At 38.9% G+C, this 21,799-nt stretch overlaps 1 protein-coding gene across 1 annotated transcript in view; it reads right to left on the bottom strand.

Moving 5' to 3' along the window:
* The window catches only part of LOC143028514 (F-box only protein 32), a 55,839-nt gene that overhangs the window by 9,173 nt on the left and 24,867 nt on the right, over positions 1-21,799 (bottom strand). Inside the window, exons 2-6 of the mRNA XM_076190722.1 lie at positions 9,002-9,122; positions 6,270-6,419; positions 2,617-2,829; positions 2,396-2,488; positions 116-285 (exon numbers count right to left, since the gene is read on the bottom strand). Of these exons, the coding sequence (XP_076046837.1) occupies positions 116-285; positions 2,396-2,488; positions 2,617-2,829; positions 6,270-6,419; positions 9,002-9,122 (747 nt within the window). The remainder of the gene's footprint in view (positions 1-115; positions 286-2,395; positions 2,489-2,616; positions 2,830-6,269; positions 6,420-9,001; positions 9,123-21,799) is intronic.

The raw sequence follows: 21,799 nt of genomic DNA, 5'->3' as shown, positions 1-21,799 counted from the left end.
GCCTATACAGTCATACACCATGTAGAGGAAAGGCAAAGGTTTTATCTAAGAGCATAATATTCCATAAAAAATATTAATATTATTATTTGAAAAAGTCCTTTTAATCTAATGATACCTTCTAAGTCGATGATATATTTTCTGCCAATCTCTTTTAACCTGCAGCTCCTTGTGTTGACGGATGATGTATTCAATCTGATGGGGGGTCCAGTGAAATCTGCATAGTTGTCTCCATATACTCTGCTCCTCAATTACTTTGGCCATAACACTATATGCCTCTGCTGATGACTGGAATAGATTAAGACACTGGGATAGGTAGCACTGAACATCCTCTACATAGCCTAAGAATTAGATGATAGTAATTTATAATCCAACAAGTTTTGCTAAATAGAAAATATATACAATTATTTTCAGCAGGTAGTGGTCTATGTGGTATCCCTAACTCCCCCACATGAGCTATGCAATATTTTGGCTTATAGTATCATTGTTGCAGCATGTGGGTGGACTAGGAATTTATGTGTTGTGTAGAAACAGCTGGCCTTTGGCTCCATATTACTAATGTGCAGATTAAGTCCATATTGTGCCTGTACTATGGTCATTTGTATTCTCGTGAAAGTATAATTCTTAGCCCTGCCAAGCAATTTCTGTGTGATCTTCCTAGGTGCTACTTTTTGGTATGCATCAGTGTTTATAAACAGCCAGGTCCTGTTACCAGAGCCCAGTCCTCCTCTGTACTTTTAACCTCTTCACTCCGGGGCACATCGCACGTCTGGCAGCATTAGCTGCCCGATGTGCGATGTTGCATCATAATAATCGCATTATAAAAAATAAAGTCAGTGCTCAATCGTTCGTTCTCTTTCACCCTTGAATTTTGATAACCATAGAAAATATGATGAAGCCAGTTTAGAGAGAATGGAGGTTACGTAGGTACGACTACAATAAATGTAATCAAGACGCCGACGTCGGCATCATCGCGTACCCACTTGCTCCTCATGACGCCTACATAGGCGTCATCGTATGGAAGTGGTTAATACACAGCTAGGCCTTGTGGTCAAGCTCAACCCATCAGGTGACTGCCAGACCCAGAGGCTGACACTCGCACATTCACCAGAATAAAGCTAACAAACTAAACATGAGCTTCATTCAGCTCCCTAAGTTCACCTAGTCAAGTAACATAATTTTATGTTACACTGGTGACGCTGGAGTGACCCATTTGCACAGGTTCCATACCTGTGTAGAATGAGGATATTTCTGGATGAGAAGTGTGCTTGGCCAGAATCTGCTCTCTCTGGACTTTGAATCTGGGTGTGAAAACTCGCTGGGTCAGAGTTTAAGTGTCTACCAACTGTGCCATGGGAACGGCCAGCTGTTGTGCCCCACACTCCAGTAACGTCATGGCTGCCTCCCCACTCGGACATCATGATCAACGTAGATCAACATCACGATCACCACAGATTGCCATCATGATCAATGTAGATTGATGTCACTACTTCAGGGATGTCACCACTTCTAACATCGCTGCCACAACCAGCACAGCCTCTAAGGCATTATTGCCACATCACTATTGCTGCTGTTGCCTATATTGCTGCCGCTGCCAATGACACCCAGCTCCACTGACATCATTCACGACTGCCTTCCCACACCAGACACCACTATCTCTACAGATCAATATCACTACCCCAGGGATGTCACCACTTCAGACATCACTGCCGTCACCTGCACCAGTGTTGCCTCCCAAGCTACTCTGCCCCACCCTCTGTCTCCCTGTGGTGTGACCCTTTCCATCTGCTATGCCTCTGGGGACTGATGCCTCCCCATGCTTTGCAGGGGAAGGAGGGTAATGTGGTGTCCCTTACTCCCCCACCAACTTCTACATGACATTTTGGCTTTTAATGGGAAAGAAGAGCATATAAAAAAAAAAAAAAAAAAAAAAAAAGGAGGGGTAGTCTCAAACTCTCAAAATATAAATCACAAGAAACACTCAATTAGAGGAAATCAATTAGGGTAAGTAGACACAGACATGTTAGGTGGAGGAGCTGTTGTCTGTGGTGAGTAGTGGGATGCTGATATAGGGAGAGCTACTTTTCATACAGCTGATGATATTGGGTGCTAGCTTTTCAGTGATGCTCCCTATCACACATGGTGCAGTGAGCAAGATCCCATAGTGGTACACATTCCCAGACTGGCAGAGGCCCAGGGAAGGGCAATGTGCAAGTGGTCACTAGAGGTGACTGTGGTGTAGTCGGTAAGCATGCCTGCCTGGACAGCAGGAGGTCCTGGGTTCAATTCCAGGGTGGTACCAGCTTTTCGGTGATGTTCCCTATCATACACCTGGTAATGTCTTTATGTATGTATTGTTTATTATTTACTACATCACCAATGTTGCAATGTGGCTTACCTTGAGGTCTTTATGATTGTCTAGCCTTCTTAGAATTTCACGTATACATTCTTCTGGCAACTCTTGTAGTTTAGGATGTTCATCTTCATTTGGCTGTGAACATTTATACACATACACATGAGTTTCTTATTAGCATTATATCATAGGTGAGATTTAGTAAAACCTACAATCTAGTAACTCTTGACTAGGTACACTGTGGAGGAGAAAAAAATAGTTCATACCCCAGTAATTTGTATAGTTGTGGCTATTGATGTTATCTGTTGAAGTTTTTTCTCATGTTCAGTCCAGAGGATATTTGAGCCAAGTTTCATGCCCCACCAAAGGTAATCTTGAAGTCTTGACTGAAGTTCCTTAATAAGATGGTGAAGGACATGGAGGTTTTGTTGACTGGTTGAAACTTCCCATGCTACCTCTTCTAACATGGCAAACAGCATCTGGAATAAAAACATTGGAGCGCTACTTTTCATACAGCTGATGATATTGACTGCAAACCACAATTACCAACCGAGTTGATCCTTGACACTTTTTACCATTGAACTATATCTATGTATTGCAGTACTGTTCTTTCAGTCATATGAACATGAAAATGGAAGAGACTACAAGAGACCATAAGGTTTACACTATGCACTTTACCACCTGTCATCCCTATTCATAAAGTTATCTAATCTTCTCTTAAAACAACCAATTGTTTCCATGTTCACTACAATATTACTAAGCTTGTTCCATTTGTTAACCACTCTGTTGGTAATCCAGTTCTTCTCTATTTCCTTCTTAAACTTAAATTTCTCCAATTTAAATACCTTACTATAAGACCTGCCCTGCATCATCCTTGTTAATGCCCTTGATCTATTCTAATACCTCTATCAGATCACCCCACAATCTTCATCTTTCCAGAATGTGTAAATTAAGGTGCCTATGCCTGTCTTTGTATGGTACATTTCTAAGCCCTTGTATAATTTTGGTCATTCTCCTTTGTACAGATTCAAGTGAAGTAATATCCATTCTATAGGACAAAGACAAACTGTACTGCATAGTCAAGGATGGGTCTAACTATCATCAGATGGAGTTTAAGAATTACCTCTGCACTTTTGTTTATAACCATACTAGTAATAAATCCTAATGCTCTGTTAGCTGTATTCATGGCACTAATGCACTGTTTACTCAATTTAAAGTCCAGATTCACTTATGCTCCTAAGTCAGTGATGTGTACCATATTGTGTTGGAGATGATGATGGAAAGAAAAGAATTAACATGTTACACAGCCAAGCCATAGTCAAGGTGCTGGCTCTACACATATACTATCAAAATCATTTAGTAGCAATTTTTTCTTATAAACATTGGATCATCTGCAAAAAAGTTAGTGTACCTTGTACCTTCCATTATGTCATTCATATAGATCAATAACCAGAGCTGGGCATGTTACTGCTGGACAGGTAGTGCATTACTGAAAAATCTGGGGTGCATTTCCATCAATGCGTTACCAATTTTAATTTCCTTAGAGCAGTCCATATTACTGCATATTATGTGTGTGTGTATATATATATATATATATATATATATATATATATATATATATATATATATATATATATATATATATATATATATATATATATATATATATATATATTACACACAGGAACCCACAGTCGGAGAAAGAATAAACTTCGAATAAAGAAAAATCCTATATTTCGGCTATCAACTGTAGCCCTCTTCAGGAAAGTACATAAGATAGAGAACAGAGGGGACTTATAAACTACAGTAAGAAGAGATGTGGACAGTTGACCTCACTCAGGCGCGGGGCAAACTGGGGTGGCGGAGGAGGGAGGAGGTGAGGAGAGGGGAGGATGTAGTGTCCGCATCAACTTGGCTACTGCTGCGCGTGAGATAATGTCAGGTGTCCACTGCCCTTTAGAAATATTAATATTAGGGCATTCCTCAATTAATGCTGATTCGACTATTTTCCTCCTGAAACCGCAGTGGGACTTGAACACTAATCTGGCCTTACCCCAGTCGAAAGAATGATTCTTATTTTTGACATGAAGAAATACAGCCGAATTTTCTTGCCCATACCTAATTGACCTTTTATGTTCTGAACACTAGATTGGCAGAACATAAAAGGTCAATTAGGTATGGGCAAGAAAATTCGGCTGTATTTCTTCATGTCAAAAATAAGAATCATTCTTTCGACTGGGGTAAGGCCAGATTAGTGTTCAAGTCCCACTGCGGTTTCAGGAGGAAAATAGTCGAATCAGCATTAATTGAGGAATGCCCTAATATTAATATTTCTAAAGGGCAGTGGACACCTGACATTATCTCACGCGCAGCAGTAGCCAAGTTGATGCGGACACTACATCCTCCCCTCTCCTCACCTCCTCCCTCCTCCGCCACCCCAGTTTGCCCCGCGCCTGAGTGAGGTCAACTGTCCACATCTCTTCTTACTGTAGTTTATAAGTCCCCTCTGTTCTCTATCTTATGTACTTTCCTGAAGAGGGCTACAGTTGATAGCCGAAATATAGGATTTTTCTTTATTCGAAGTTTATTCTTTCTCCGACTGTGGGTTCCTGTGTGTAATTTACAAATGTGCTACTACATTTCTGTTTATATATATATATATATATATATATATATATATATATATATATATATATATATATATATATATATACAGGTAAACGTCGACTTACGATGGCATTAGGTTTCGATAGAGCCATCGTAAGACGATCTCATCGTAAGTCGATCCCCACTCTGTTCCGTGGTCACTGTACCTAGCCTACCTGTATATTAACCACCAGAGATACTGAATATAGCCTATTAAACATGTACAGTAGTTTATTTAATTATTTTTATCCTTTTTACCATATTCAAACACTATAATATGTATTTTCAGTACGGAACTTAAATCTCGCGGGCAGCAGCCAATGCCAGCCGTACGACGTGACGTAATAATACTCGCATCATAAAATATAGTCACCGCTTATATCGATCGTTCTCTCTTTCACCTGCGAATTTTGAAAACCACAGAGAATGAATCATTTGAGAGAATGTAAAAACACAGGGGCGACTACAATAAATATAATCAAGACGCCGATATGGCTGCGTCGCGAATCCACTTGCTCCTCATGACGCCTACGTGTGCGGCACCGTATGGAAGGGGTTAAATTATCATATCGTCGTCGTCGTCGTCGTCATCGTAAAGTCGAACAATCGTAAGTCGCGGCCATCGTAAGTCGACGTTTACCTGTATATACACACATACACATATGCAGTAACGCGAACCACTCTAAGGAAATTAAAATTGGTAACACACTGACAAAAATGCACCCCAGATTTTTCAGTAACACACTACCTGATGTAGTTTCATGGGTGCTGTGGATTTTATTTAATAAGTGAGGAGCCTATCCCAGGAGTATAGCTGCCACTGAAACCATCACCTTTGTCCTGTGATGTTGGAATGTTAGGGCAAGTAACAGTTACTCCTAGGAGTTGGAGAGAAGTGCAGGATTCAAACCTACAACTAAGCAAATGGTATACATAATTTATGTAACAGTTAGATATTTATATCACAAGGATTCTACAGCTTACTCAATTTGGCACCAATGACAAAATACAGTGATCTAATCTACAACATTATGGCTAAGAAATTATGAAAAAGTAATTTTTCCATCACAGGAAAATGGCTTCATGCATAGCCAATGTCATCAGTATACAATGCATATTGTGTATGGTAGAAGCAATCACTACCATGCAGCTCATATACAACCTAAAGTCCAGTATTGGACTTAAGATGTACATCATATACTTCAACAATATTATCACATCACAAGTATGAATAAAAATAAAATAAGATTCATATAATAATGTACCATCTTACCTTCTGTGCACCCCCTGTAAGTGTAGCAAGTTTTTTGGTAATGAGCAAATCAAGAATGGTGCAAATATAATTGAAACGTCTTCTGTCTCTCACTGCATTGCGGAAGTCTAACTGCTTCAGTGCCTCACTCAGACCATTAAAACCAGCAATCTGTAAAATATATGTATACATATAGTACATAGAAGAAGTTGAGGAGCATATGCCAGGGGCATGTGGCTACAGACAAAGTTGCCACCTTTGCCTAATGCACTTGGACTGTTGGAGCAGGTAACAGTCACTGCTGGGAATTGGAGAGAAGTAAAGGATTAGAACCCACAAGTATGCAAGTGTAAGACCACCATGGTCTTGAATCACGAGTCCAACATGTGATCCAAGACCATGGAGGTAAGCACACTTCTGATTACACCACCAATACACATATACGATATATACTGTATGTTATATTGTCCAAAGTACTGTAAATGAAGCATTTGAGTCACAGCATAGACTTGCTCAGTTTTATAAATATGACTGCTGAAAACACTATGAGATATATAGATATGCTCAGTTAATGATGATCCTACCCTCCTCTACTTCTCACCCAACCCTTCAATCCCCACTTGGCCCATAGCATTAGATCATCTGAGGGTATGTATTTCTCATTGGATGGTAATTGAATGTCATTCTTAATCTTTCCCTGTATAGTAAGTAAAATTCCCTGTTATGTTATATCATTATAACCAGTATAAATTTTGTGTTCATACTTATATGTTTGTATTTCTGTATTTTCTAGTTTTTCCTGAAGATGTAAACAAAACACTGATTAAGATATTAATTGGAAGTTTTTGGTGAACTAGTCTTCACTCACCCCCCTGGAAAATACTAATAAAAAGATTATCAAAAGTCAGAATGCTGTCAATTTCAATATCAATTGTGTATGTATATATATATATATACAGTATATATATATATATATATATATATATACAGTATATATATATATATACAGTATATATATATATATATACACATACAGTGAGTCCTCATTATATGGTACATATATGTTCCTGAAAACCTTACCGCAAATTGAAATTACTGTATACCGAACCCAAATTTCAACTTATGGCAGACGTACCTTCTCCCTGCTGTTTCCTCTTCAAAATATCTAATTTTACCTCCAAAACATGAGCGGATACCGTATCTGTGAATTTTTCTTACTGTAAATAGAATTGAGGGTAGTAATTACCAAATACCGTAACTGTGAATTTACCAGATAAAGAATTACCATATAAGGAGGACTCACTGTATCACAAGTGGGAATGATGTGTACTGAAAACTGAAATTGATAAATGTTACTCCTATATTCAAAGAGGGTGAAAATTAGAAATTAGAAATCCTGACCTATAAGTGTAACTTCATTCAAGGGAAAATAATGGAGCAATAGTAAAAGATGCCATTAAACATCACTTTGCAATTGTCTAAGTATACTTACCTAAGCAAGTTTTACAGTAACAAGTCTGTCACTGTATCCTGCCTCCTATTTACATTATTTCAAAACCTAAACACATGTCTTCTGAAGCCTCCAGATGTACTAGGTGATATTAACCTCTTCAATATGAGTAAAATTCTCGCATACAATATCGGATGCCTAATGTATGATGCATCACACTATTTGCATTATAGAATGTAAAGTCACTGCTGTATTACTCATTCTCTTTCACTCTGAGTAATAATAAACATAGAAAATGTGATTACATCACTTCAAAGAATTTGGGGGTTACTCCTCTCCAACTACAAAATAAATATAATCAAGACGCCTATGCTGGCATCCTAATATATCTTACTTGTACCTCATAACACCTATGTAGGCATCATTGTATCGAAGAAGTTAACCCTTTATAGGTTAGTTGTATTTTGTGAGAAGAGAGTTATGCTCGTAGTGACCTCCTATTGTATATTTCCGCATCCAGTTTTTTCTTAAAGTCATGTATAGTTTTAGCACTCACTGTTTCCTCATTCAGTTTGTTCCAGATATCTATCACTCTGTGTGGGAAGCTATTCTTTTTCAGATCTCTTCTGTAACTGTCTTTCTTAAGTTTCTTCTCGTGTCCTCTTGTATTTCTTCTGTCCCATTTTAGTAGGTCATCCCTATCAAGAATTTCCATCCCTTTCATAATTCTGTAAATGGTTAGCAAATCACCTCTTTCTCTTCTTTGTTCCAGGGTTGGTAAATTTAGTTTATCCAATCTTTGTTCATATGTCAAATTGCAAAGTGTTGGTGCCATCTTTGTCATTGCTCTTTGAATTCTTTCTAGTTTATGTTTTTTTTTTTGTGCAACTGTTTGCAAGTGTCCACATGCACATGCTACCACCTGTCCAGTTCCCTGTCATCTGTATATATATTTTTTCAATCCTGTCCCCTTTTTTTTTTTTTCTTATCTGACAATAATTTCTATCTACATTGTACTGATCATATATGTTTTTTTTTAAATCTTCTACGGTTTATGTCTACACATTGTATTCTCTCTTTTTTATGCCTTTACGTGTGGAGGCTACAATCAGTGCTGCATATTCAAGTCTTATACTCACCAAGAAAATAATATTGAATAAAAATTAAACTAGACACATGAGTTATGATGATTACTTTAAGGATGGTGGCAGTAAGCACCAAAATTTTCTTTCTTTTGGTCTAGAAACAAATGATGGCAGTTACTGGGAAGCAAGAGACATGAAAGTGCTGTGTGATTACAAACCTCTCGGGTGCATTTGACGGTGATGTGGCAGTGAGGCTGTGCCACAATTATCTCTTTGCTGCCACGTCGTGCAAGGACAATGTCTCCAGGGCCCACAACTTCCTCATCATCATCATCTAACCTGAAATCATGATGGCACAGGATAATGCTTATATATCTTTTATGTGACACATATGGGTCTGTCATAACATTGGTAAATTACTGCAGACTTGTATGAATGGTTGGAAAATAAACTGGGGTAATACAATAGACCATATAGTTCCGAAAGGAGCTAACAAGGGTAACAAATGGATTTTAGATAGGAATGGAAAGGGCCTTTTGGTATACAGGGGGTCCTTGAGTTATGTTGGAGATACATTCCTACAAACTGACATTAGGCAATTTTTGATGCAAGTTGAGATTACCATAGCCTACCTACTTACCTAACCTAAAGCACCCTAAAGTCATATGTATATATCAAAGAACAAAACTAGGCCTTAGGAAAATGAAAGGATGTACATAATTACAGTGCAGAAAAGTTACTGGTATGAAAAAAAAACAAAAGGAGAGAGAACAATCCCCAAAATGACACATGGATCTGTACCTTCTGTACCACCTTAAATTCAAAATGACACATGGTGAAGACACAAGTCAACGACTCCCTGTATGTCTGTATATCATTTTAAATATAAAGACAGTGGTGAACTCTGTGTATATTATGTAAAGAAGCATGTATTTACTACGGTGATAAACTGTCATTAATAAAACTTTATACAGATCAAATGAGTACATGACGAGAGATGATATTGTTATATGGTTATTAATGTTACTATTAATTCTAATACTAATATTGATGTTAATATTAATATCATTATCAATATAAATGTTAATATTAATATCAACCTAATAATTTGGTATCAATTTAGTGTAGTTAGTTTTGGTTGTTCTTATGTGGAAGTTTAACCTGTTGGCAATTATTTTCATAAGGAACACCAAATGGTCTGACGTCACTGAGAGAACCCAAATCACTAGGAGAATGAGTTTGGCTTAAAGTGTCAGAGAGAGGGGGTTGAGGTGTCGCCTTATTGTTGTCGTTGTTGGGGTAACTGTAGGACAGGGTGGGACAACAGCACAAGGGTTTTGTTGGGTTTGGTAGTGCTGCTGCAACCTCCATTCATCTATTGGTTGTGTCATTTCATATAGGGTATGGTTTCTAGCCCCTTTCCTATTTGAGGCAAGCAGAGTGTATCCTGGCAAGTGATGTGCAAGCAGGTGCCAAGCTGTTCTGCTACCCAAATCCCAGTACCAGATGACCACTAGTCCTGCAATGCCCATGTGGATTGTGAGTAGAGGCTTCCAAAAGTTCCAGTGACACCTTTTCTTACCCCAACTGCCACACACCATCAGTGATGGAACTTTTTTTTAGTGTGATAGCAGAAGGAATAGTAATAACAGCTAATCAGTCACTACCTTACAGGGTACTGCTGGTAATTTGTCTTAAATTTTTGCCTTTGACATAATCAATCAATCAATTGCTACTTCAAGTTTCACTGACTGGAAACCCACAGTTCTATAGCAGCTGGCAATGGTCCTTGGGGGCTCCCATACCTCTCTCTGGTAAGAAATCTTGGCCTGATGTTTGTATTATAATAGTGTGGGATAATTTCCATGTGGACCACTAAAATTAGTAAGAGGAGGAGAGTAGTCACTAGATGTCAGCTCTCTTTGTATTTAAAGGAAGCTGAGTCCACTCTGAAAACTGGGTTTCCCTCAAGGAAGTGAGGAAGTTGATGGGGTTAGAAAACGGGTGACAGGGAAATGACTCTCTGACATTGTTCTTGCAGGACCACCTCATATAGGTACCCGTTGTCATTCCCTCTGATATACTGAAGTGGAGCACTTTTTTTTTTTAGATATTTTTACAAAACAGAAAAAATGCCACTTGTACAACTACTTCATCTATATATACAAAAATAATTATCATAAGTAATATACAAGATCATACGTACAAAAACACTGCATATAAAATACCTATACTAAAATGCCAATTTGATCCATACAGTATTGCTGAATCAAAAAACAAACAATACAGGGCCCAATGACAGGTACCTGCATGTGGTGGTCCTGCAAGATGGAAAGCAAAGCTTTCCATTTTCAAAACCCACCAACTGCTTCACCTCCATCATGAAGTGCAGCTCTAAGGGTCTCTGGACTTGACCAAAATCTCTCTTAATCAAATTCAACTGTATTTCTTATACTTTTTCTCACATGTAGAGTTGACTACCAGTAAATGTTCTCCTCTCCCTACTATTTTGATCTGGTGACATGAAAACAACTGTATTTCTTATACAGTACTTTTTCTCACATGTAGAGTTGATTACCAGCAACTATTCTCCTCTCCCTAATGTTTTGATCTGGTGACAAAAACAATCCCATACTGATACAACACAAACAACAGCCACTGTGGGGCTGCGAGTTTTCCACTTGTTATAACATAAGGCAACAACTGATTCATTCATTCATTGATAAGCAATACATCTCTACAATCTAAGCTGCTACATTCACAAATGGATTTCATACAAGTTGTCAGGCACAGTTTTATTTCTTAATTTTCATATGTTTCCAAATTATATTTCTTCATATTGTATTTAACACATTTATAACTCTCAAAAAATATATATTACTGTAAAACAGCCTGGTAGAAAAATTTTGGGGGGCAGGGGCGAGAGAGGCCATTGTGGATTATGGGGAAGATAGAACATAAGGAGACTGCAAGAGACCATAAGGCCTCTACTAGGCAGTTCCATGTCCATTACCACCTTTCATCCCCATCCATAACTCTAACCTTCTCTTAAAACTAATTATAGTTTCAGTGCTCACTACACAGTTATTACAGTAAGTATTCCATTTGTTGACCATTTTATTGGTAAACCAGTTCTTGCCCATTTCCTTCTTAAAATTGTCCAATTTAAATCCATTACTGTGAGTCCTACCCTGTTGTTTTAATATGATGACCTTGTCTGCATCACCCTTGAAGCCCTTGATCCACTTGAACACCACTATTAGATCAATTCACACTCTGTATCTTTCTAGAGAATGTAAAGTAAGGTTTTTAATATATATGTATTTTACAATTTAAAATAAGGATACTTTGATGGAGCCCAAAGGGATTCCTCCTTATCTTCTCTTTTTCTGCATGAGGGGATGGAGATGGGGGTCACCAATTAAGTGAAGTGACCCTGCTGTGAATGTACTATGTCTTGCTACATTGCTTGTGACCCAAGGCAGTGGGCGGGATACAGAGATGACCTGTCATCCATGAGGAGCTAAGATGATAGGGGGGGAAAGTGTGGTGGATGGTGCATTCCTTTGACTTGGCTACCTCCCTTATATGGGGGAAGAAGCTCTCAGTATATAGATAGTAAATTAAGGTGACTAACCCTATTCTTGTAAGATAAATTTCTGAGCCCATGTATCATTTTGGTCATTCTATTCTCCTCTGTACTGATTCTAGTGAATTTATATACATTCTACTGGACAGAGACCAAAACTGTACCGCATAGTCAAGGATGGGTCTAAATAATGCCAGATAGAATTTGATAACTACCTCTGCACTTTTATTCATAACCGTCCTAGCAATGAAACCTAATGCTCTATTAGCTCTATTCCTGTCACTAACGCACTGCTTCCTGGTTTTAAGGTCAGGACTCACTAGCACTCCCAATTCTCTCTCGCACTCCATTTTCTCTAAAAAGGTTATCTGGACTATATCTGCTTTCTGGGTTGTGTAAACCAAAGTTTAACACACTACACTTTGAGATACTGAAGTCCATTTGCCATTTCACCTACCATGTGAACCAGAGCCCCGTGCAGAGGGGGGATGCTGGGGGTGCCCGAGCACCTGCCCCTTTGCCCTGTGCCCCAAAAGTGCCCTTCACAAAAATATATAAAAATGAATGAAAAATTATTTCTCACAGGCTTTTTCCATTTTCTTACCATTCAGAAATTATGTGGAAAATGGTGTTGCACTCTACCGGATAGTTGCCAAATACGAATAATACAAAAGAGTGAAGTGCCCAATTTCCTCCCCAAAGAACCTGCCCCTTGCAATGTCTGTGCACGTTACTGATGTGAACAATTTGTTAAGATCTTCCTGCAGTATCTCGGCGTCTTTTCCTGAGCTGATTTGGCGTCGTATTTTAGTGTCGTCCGTAAACTTACTAATATCACTATTAATCCCATTGTCTAAGTAATTTATATACATAATGAGCAATACAAATGTATTGCATAGATGTAGCACATGCCCGTAGGATGGGGTGGTGTCGAAGTTCCCAAATACCTACACAATTTCGTGTAGACTGAAAGTTTCCTACTGCTGAAAAATGAAGGGCTTTGTTAATAGCAAGCGAAATTATGGCCGAGGAAGAATGCCTCACTCGCGGCTGTAGTAGCTTCAGGTTCCCGTAATCGATGACACCGCAATTCATCACAGGCTCTGTCGACGCTTAACCATATTTGGGCATATAAGACGCGCGCGGCGACTACGAACCGCGAAATTACGGCCGAGGAAGAATGTCTCACTCGCGTCTGTAGTAGCTTCAGGCTCCCGTAATCAATGACGCCGCAATACATCACTGGCTCTGTCGACGCCTGACCATATTTGGGCATATAAGACGAGTGCGACGACTACGAACCTTCCATGTGAGTGCAGGAAGAACTGTGCTTAGTTCGGAATTCCGTGGCAACACGGTTTTAGTTAGGGTGAAATCTAGATTAGATAATAGACGGACGCACGCACGCACACGAATCCATTACAAAAGTAAAAGAGAGAGATTTGGGAGTGTTGATAAAAGACATCCTATCGCCTTACAGACATAGCAGGATTAAGGGAGAGACATGTGGGCTACTGCAGAAGATTAAAGTAGCCTTTCACTACGTGGATGAAGAGATAATAAAAAATAAAAAAAATAAAAGAAACTCTGATCCGTCTAAAAGTGGAATATACACCAGTGGCATGTTTCCCACACTGAGTGAAGGATACAAGCAAGATCGATATAATACAAAAGGTAGCAACCAAAGTGGTTCCCAGCCTGACAGACACTATACGAGGGGAGACTAAAAGCACTAGGTCTGCCAACTTTGAAAAACCGAAGAGAAAGTGATGATATGATTACAGTATTCAGGTCGCTAAAAGGGGTAAACTACACTGACAGGAAAACTCTTATGATTTGGGATAGGAGGGTTTTAAGAGATCATGAGAACATTTCTAGAAAGACTACATGTCTAATCGATGTGAAGAAATACACTTTTCCAAAGAGATGCATAAATACTTGATATAGCTTAGAGAATGATATAGCCCAAACTGGAACAATACATAATAAAAATATAACATGGCAACTGGAAATTAAGCATAGAGACCAAATTGTAATCATACATGATTTTGGGGCTAGATATGATAAATCGCAGTAGGAGACGGGATTCCACGAGCGATACTTTCCCTGTATACAATTAGACAAATTCACACACGTAAGCATTCTCATACACGCGCGCGTGCGCGGTTAAAATGTCCTTACCTGCTATGAATCCTATTTCGAAACCTTGCAGTCGTCTCTGTTTCGTCTCGTACTTATAAGAAGAGGACGGCAAGTTCTCGAAGCGGGATTCGTAAGCAGGATGAGAGGAAGCAAACAGCTGCCTCACCACCTCCAAATAGTGCCCCTAGGTTAGATTCCCATACATGAGTTGATACCTTGAGTAAGGAAGCGACTGAGACTGACAGTTTATTCAGTCACATCCAATCTTCTTCCCCAATACCAATAACTATTCTTTTACATAACAACCATAAAACCTCCGACGATAGTGCGTGATGATGGAGGCAAGAGATGATAATCTCTGGGAGCCTTTAGTCCCAACTCACAAGATAGGCGGTGTAGGCCCAAGGCCCTGTGGTAGGATGAGGGAGTAACACAGGTCTGTAGCAGCCTAAACATCTGAGCAGCCTTATTCAGGATCCGCTCTGCTCGCGCTACACAAGGGAGCTGGACGAGGTGCTCTAAACGAGACTTCCCTCAAACTTGCCTAGCTGGAGTCCCGGAGTTACCCGGATCGCAGCATGAATAATAATTACTAAACAACACCAGGAGTTTGTGGGGAGGGGGGACAACGGCCCTCCCAAAACAAAGGATCTTCTGTTGCACTCTCGCTCTGTCCCGCCCTACGGCAAAACCGTGTGAGACAACCCTCTCCCCCCTCGTCAAGCTCGGAAGCGGTGTACAATGGTGACATCGGAGCAGATGCCCACCCTCTCTTTATAGGGTGGTAGTCGCCGCCGTCGGCGTTACCATCGTACCCAGGCACTACAATCGGTGACTGCAACCCCGATATCATGGAAACTCCATTCCTAAGCATGCCCTTCCATGCCAGGATAAAGTGAACCCTAGCTTGTACTGCGAACGCTTTTTGGTACCGAGGTCTATCAAGAGAGGGTCAATGACAAAGACATACGCTCCCCCCTCCTCCCATAACAATGCCCCGGGAGAGAGAAGCCATATCAATGAAACTATAACAGAACTAAGAGCTCAATAGGACAAAGTCGAAGTCTCAGTAGCCTTGGCTGGCACCCAAATCCAAACAACACCGCATGGAACATTTTACACCATCTTTAGAATGTTGTCTGCATTTCCCGTTTTTCTTCCCTTGACGCATTCGTAACCTACGGTGAAGGTGTGCGTGCACACACACACACACATTATAAATACATACATACATAATGTACTCGTATATATGATCCCTGAGGAATTATTACCCCAGAACGTCCACTTGAAGAATTGTCACCTCAGAACGTCCACCTGAAGAATCATCATCCCAGGATAGCCCACTTAAAGAATTGTCGCCCCAACCAACATCATCTGAAGAATCGCCACCCCAGTTAGGATAAGTTAGTTTTAGGTAACGTTAGGTAAGGTAATGTTAAGTTAGGTAAGGTTAGGTTTAGGTTAGGTAATGTTAAGTTAGGTAAGGTAATGATAAGGTTAGGTGAGGTTTGGCTAGGTTAGGTTAAGTTAGGTTAAGTTAGGTTAAGTTAGGAATCGTCCCCTTAGGATAACCCACCTGAAGAATTGTCACCACAGAATAGCCCACGTGATGAATTATCACCCTGTCGAAATCTGGGATGACAATTCTTCAGGTGATCATAATATATATATATATATATATATATATATATATATATATATATATATATATATATATATATATATATATATATGCAAATGTACAAATGAAATGAGGGGTCGCGCCTGGAAGGAGAAAATAATGGTGATTCCTGAAAAAAAGTACAAACGGAGGGTGGGGGTGGAGACGATGAGGTTTCCAATAAAGACGGGTAGGGGTGCGGGTGGTGTAGTGTGGATGAGACAGCCCCACCATATTTGGCATTGACACGCGCGCGCGTTGAATTTGTAAACAAATGCAGATTTTTTTAAATTTACAGTAAAACATTTGGATACTATATCATATTAATGAATATGTAACATAATGTACTTATTTCTATCAAGGCAATGGTAGCTAAGGACATGCTGAGCAATATTTTTCAATCTCTATTTCTTTGCTCGTAAATTCAAAGTCGATCGGAGGCTGATAGAACAACCGATTATCAACGCGCGCACACACACACACACACACACACACACATAAATAATTACAGATTTCATATGTATCATCTGAAAATAGATTTGATTTGCATAAAGACAGGACTGTAGTTCAACAAGTGCTACTGAATATGTAATTACAGACTTAGTTATAATCATCGATAATGCTAATCTCAGTTACAGGTTTGATGGTAACGGGAAATTGGCATTCTTTATCGCGTATTTTTTCGATGATTGCACCCATTTTCCATGATCATGCCATCGTGCAATCACTTTCTGTATATTATGATCAAGAATTGACACATTACCCATTTCCAAATTAGTCTGTGCGTAACTTGATATAAGAAGGTATTTGATTGTTGTACAACTTTACAACTCTGTGTAAACTTACCATAACACATATGCACACAATGAAGTTGGTGTATGATTCACCATAGTCTTGGATTACGTGTTGGACTCATGACCGACAGCTAAATGCTGTGACCTTACACGCACACACGTACCCAACTCCCCACCCACGAGAGTTGGAGTAACGACTCGCATCGCAGCGATATTGAAATTCAGCCTTGGGCGGGACTCGAACCCGGACCGCCGTAGTGGCTGCCAGGAACTCGTGTGTGTGTGTGTGTGTGTGTGTGTATTTACCTAGTTGTATTTACCTAGTTGTATTTTACGGGAAGGGGAGCTATGCTCGTGAGGTCCCGTCTTCATATCTCATTTTATCTAAACTATTTTTAAATTCATGTATTGTTTTTGCACACACCACTTTCTCATCTAACTTGTTCCAACTGTCTATTGCTCTGTGAGGAAAGCTGTTCTTTTTCAAATCTCTTCTATAGTTGTCTTTTTTTATTTTCTTTCCGTGTCCTCTTGTATTTCTGTCATCCCATTTTATCAGATTCTCTCTATCAGTAATTTCTATGCCTTTCATGATTCTGTAAATAGCTATCAAATCTCCTCTCTCTCTTCTTTGCTCTAGTGTCTGTAGTTTAAGTTTTTGTAGTCTCTCTTCATATGATAGTTTTGAGAGTGTTGGTGCCAGTTTAGTAATTGCTCTTTGTATTCTTTCAAGTTTTTTTATACATTTTTTTGTACTTGGTGACCATATCGTTGCTGCATATTCCAATCTTGGTCTTATCAGGGTGATTAGGATTTTCCTCACCATTTCTTCATCCAGGTATGTAAATGCCACTTTGATTGTTCTTATTAAATTATAAGTTTCTCCAAAAATCTTATTTATATGTTTCTCAGGTGACATATTATTCATAACAATGACTCCCAGGTCCCTCTCATTTTCTACTCTTTTTATTCCTTCTTCTCCCAAATTATATGATCCTGTTATTCTGTTTTTGCTTTTTCCAAATTCCATTATACTACACTTTTTTGTATTGAACTCCATCTCCCACTTCCTACTCCATTCTTGTACTTTATTTAGATCTCTCTGTAGTGATTCACAATCCTCTTCAGTTTTCACTCTTTTCAGTAATTTTGCATCATCTGCAAAGAAGCTCATATAGCTTTCGATTCCTTTATCCATATCATTAATATATATAGCAAACATTATTGGGGCCAGAACTGTTCCCTGCGGGACACCGCTTATTACTTCATTCCATTTTGAGTGCTGATCTCTTATCACTACTCTCATTTTTCTTTCTTGCAAAAAGTCTTCCATCCAATTTAGCAATTTACCTTGTATTCCTCCTTCATATTCTAATTTCTTAAGCAACTTCTTATGTGGTACTTTGTCAAAAGCTTTTTTTAGGTCTAGAAATGCACAATCAGCCCATCCATCTCTTTCTTGTATTATATCTATTAGTCTTGAATAGAAACATATTAAATTGGTGACGCATGATCGTCCTTGTCTGAATCCAAATTGCCTTGGATTTAGTACGTTGTTTTTTTCCAAGTATTTTACCCATCTACTTTTGATAATTCTTTCACATATTTTTGCTATTGTACTTGTTAGAGAGACTGGTCTATAGTTGGTAGGTTCTTCTTTATTTCCTCCTTTATATATAGGTACTATATTTGCTTTTTTCCAATCTTCTGGAACTTTTCCTTCTTTTAAGGAACTGCTTATTATGCTATGTATTTTGTCTGCCAGTTCATTCCTACATTCTTTCAGAATCCAGTTTGCTATTTCATCTGGCCCATGCGATTTTCTGACATCAAAATTACCCAATTGTGTCAATATTTCATTCTTCGTTACTTCTATTTCTTCCATAGGGGGGACTTTTTCCTTCCACTCAATCTCTTCAGGTTGTATATTTTCCCTTGTAAACACTGATTTAAAATGTTTGTTCATAATTTCTGCCATTTCCATTTCCTCAGTGTATTCAACTCCTCCTTGTCTTAATTTCTCCAAGTCTTGTTTGTTTTTCAGTTTATTGTTTACAAATCTGTAGAATAGTTTTGGTTGATCTTTACACTTTTCTATAACATCTTTTTCATATTTTCTTTTTTCCTCTCTGCACTTTTGTACATATTCATTTCTATAACCAGTATATATTTTCCATTTTTCAGGTCTTCTGTCTTTTTTCCATCCGGTCCAGGCTTTGTCTCTTTTGTCTTTTAACTCCCTACAACTTTTGTTGTACCAGCATTTTACATATTCTTTTTCTTGTTTTTGTCTTGGGACATACTTTTCCACTCCTTCTTTGTAAATTTTTGTCAAAATATTCCATTTCTCTTCCACTGATGTTTCTTCTTTGTATATTTCTTCCCAGTTTTCTTGTTGGAAGAATTCTCTTATTTTATCAAAGTTTGTTTTTTCATACATCATTCTTCCTTTTCTATATTGTTCATTTCTTTTCATATATTTTTCTTCATTAAGTTCCAGTTCAATCAATATGTGGTCACTTTTACCTATTGGTGTTTTATATTCAATCTTGTCCACTATTCTAGGTTCAGATGTAATTATTAAGTCTAGCCTCGATGGTTCTTCTTCATTTCTATACCTAGTGTTCTCTTGTATCCATTGTGTCATTGAATGGTCAGTAATCATCTCAAGTAGAGCATTTCCCCATGAGTCATCACCACTCTTTACTGTCATTTCTTCCCAGCAGATTTCTTTGCAATTAAAGTCGCCCATCATAACTATTCTTCCTCCGTCTTCCATTATTTTAGTTAATGCTATCTTTGTGTCCTCTAACATACTTTTATGTTCACTCTCCTCCCATGAGGCTGTTTTCGGAGGCACATAATTGATCACAAATTTTCTGCTCTTCTTATCTCGGTCTTCCACTTCTATCATAATCATCTCTACTGTATTCTTTCCATATATGACACCTTTCACGTTTATATCCTTTTTTGTCAGGAACATAACTCCACCCCCTTGTTTTTTCTCTCTGTTTCTAATCCAATAATTGTATGTATCATGTCCTACACTGTTGGGTGGTAGTGGGCCTTTTAATTTTGTTTCTACAATTCCCATTATGTCCGGTTCTTTTTCTTTCAAATAATCATTCAGTTCATTCAATCCTGTTATCAATCCATCTATATTTGTGTAAGACACTCTTAGTTTTCTGCCACTTCCATTGTGTTCTCTGTTTCCCTTATGTTTTTCTTTAGTATGTCGAACTGCTTTATTTTCATGTTCACTACTCTCCAATAGAATCTCTCTTTCTCTGACTCCGTTCTTTCCTCGTTTTTTGCCTTAGCTTCAATTCTTTTCTGCTTTTCTGCCTCTCTTTCCTCCTTATTCATTTCTCTTTTTATCCATACCTTTTTATATTGATCATTTGTTGCTAGTTTCCCTGTCTTGGATAGAATTTTCTCTGCCGTTGTTTGTGACCTGAATTTAATCTTAATTGGTCTGGTCTTATCTGTACTATATTTTCCGAGTCTGAATTTTTCCTCAATTTCCTTTATAATTTCTGGTTCATCTTCCTGGACTAATTTTAATAAACTGCTTACCCTTTCATTTTCCTCCTTGATTCTTGCGGTTCTATCTGGGTTATGTTTCTCTTCCATTCCTAATATAATTATACATTTCTTTTTGTCAGCTAATTCTCTTACTATATTCTCCTTCTGTCTCATCACTTTAATAACTGAGTCTTCATTATGTTCTTTCAATTGCTGTTTGACTATGTCAGTGAATGAAACCTTATTCCCTTCTTGAGTTATTCTCCAATTTTTAGCTTCTGTAGCTATTTTCTCACTGTTTTCATTACTATTCTTCTTCAATTTCTCATTCTCCTCCTTTACATTTCCTAACTGTCTTTTTAGGTCCTCTACTTCTTCAGTTAAGTTTCTGTTAGCCTTCTCTAGTTGTTCCAATCTTTCAATTCTCTGGAAGATGGAGTCTACCTTACCTAACTTACGTTCCAAGTCCTCGATCACCTTATCAACTCTCTCCTCTAGTCTTATCAGTCGGGGGGGGGTTGTGTCCCCCCCACCCTCTTTAAATCCCTGGAACATATTCTCGTCACTTTCTACTGTATTTCTCCTCTCTATACTTCTAATCTTTACATTTTTATTTGCCATTTCGTCATCCGGTGGTCGTTTCATGTTGACCTTACGCCCGTCTGCCTGGGCCAAGTCCTCCACATCCTCATTTCCTTCCATTTCCCCAGCAATCCCTTCCCTTCTCCTCTTTTCCTACTTACCTACTGCCTCACGAGCAATTTCCCCCCCCCCCTGCAAACACAAAAAGGCACTTCTCTTTGCGTTGGTATCCACAATCTGCACTTTTCTTCAGAGCGTTCGTCAAGCCGTCCGTTCGTTGAAAGTGTGTGTGTGTGTGTGTGTATAAGGTCACAGCATTACCTATGGACCAGGCATTATATGAACTCTGAGCTCTCATCCGGGGAAGGTAGCAGCTGTCGAACACGAGACCAGCACATGATGCATGGTGAATCATACCACTCTAGAGGAGGGCGAATTCCAAGAGGTGGTGGCTGGATGAGTGGTTGGCCACGGAAGTGGAGGGGGGAGGGGGGGTATCGATCGCATAGTACGTATCACTTGGTTGGCGGGAGGGACCTAACCGTGACTGGAACGGAGATTGCCTTATAAGGAAGTGGAGAGGGATGGGTCACGGTCAGGTCTAGATTCCATACTCGCTAGTAGATGACGTCACGTTTTTGTGTTGTTATCACTTCGGGCAATGTCGGGTATTTTCGGAAGTTTCCGAAGTCCGATGTGACGGAAGACATTCAGAGGCCCAAAT

Source organism: Oratosquilla oratoria, chromosome 9 (assembly GCF_046742065.1).
Source record: "Oratosquilla oratoria isolate Oo_2021 chromosome 9, ASM4674206v1, whole genome shotgun sequence".
NCBI lineage: Eukaryota > Metazoa > Arthropoda > Malacostraca > Stomatopoda > Squillidae > Oratosquilla > Oratosquilla oratoria.
The sequence above is the reverse complement of the archived record's forward strand: the minus strand, read 5'-3'. Positions and strand labels throughout refer to the sequence as shown.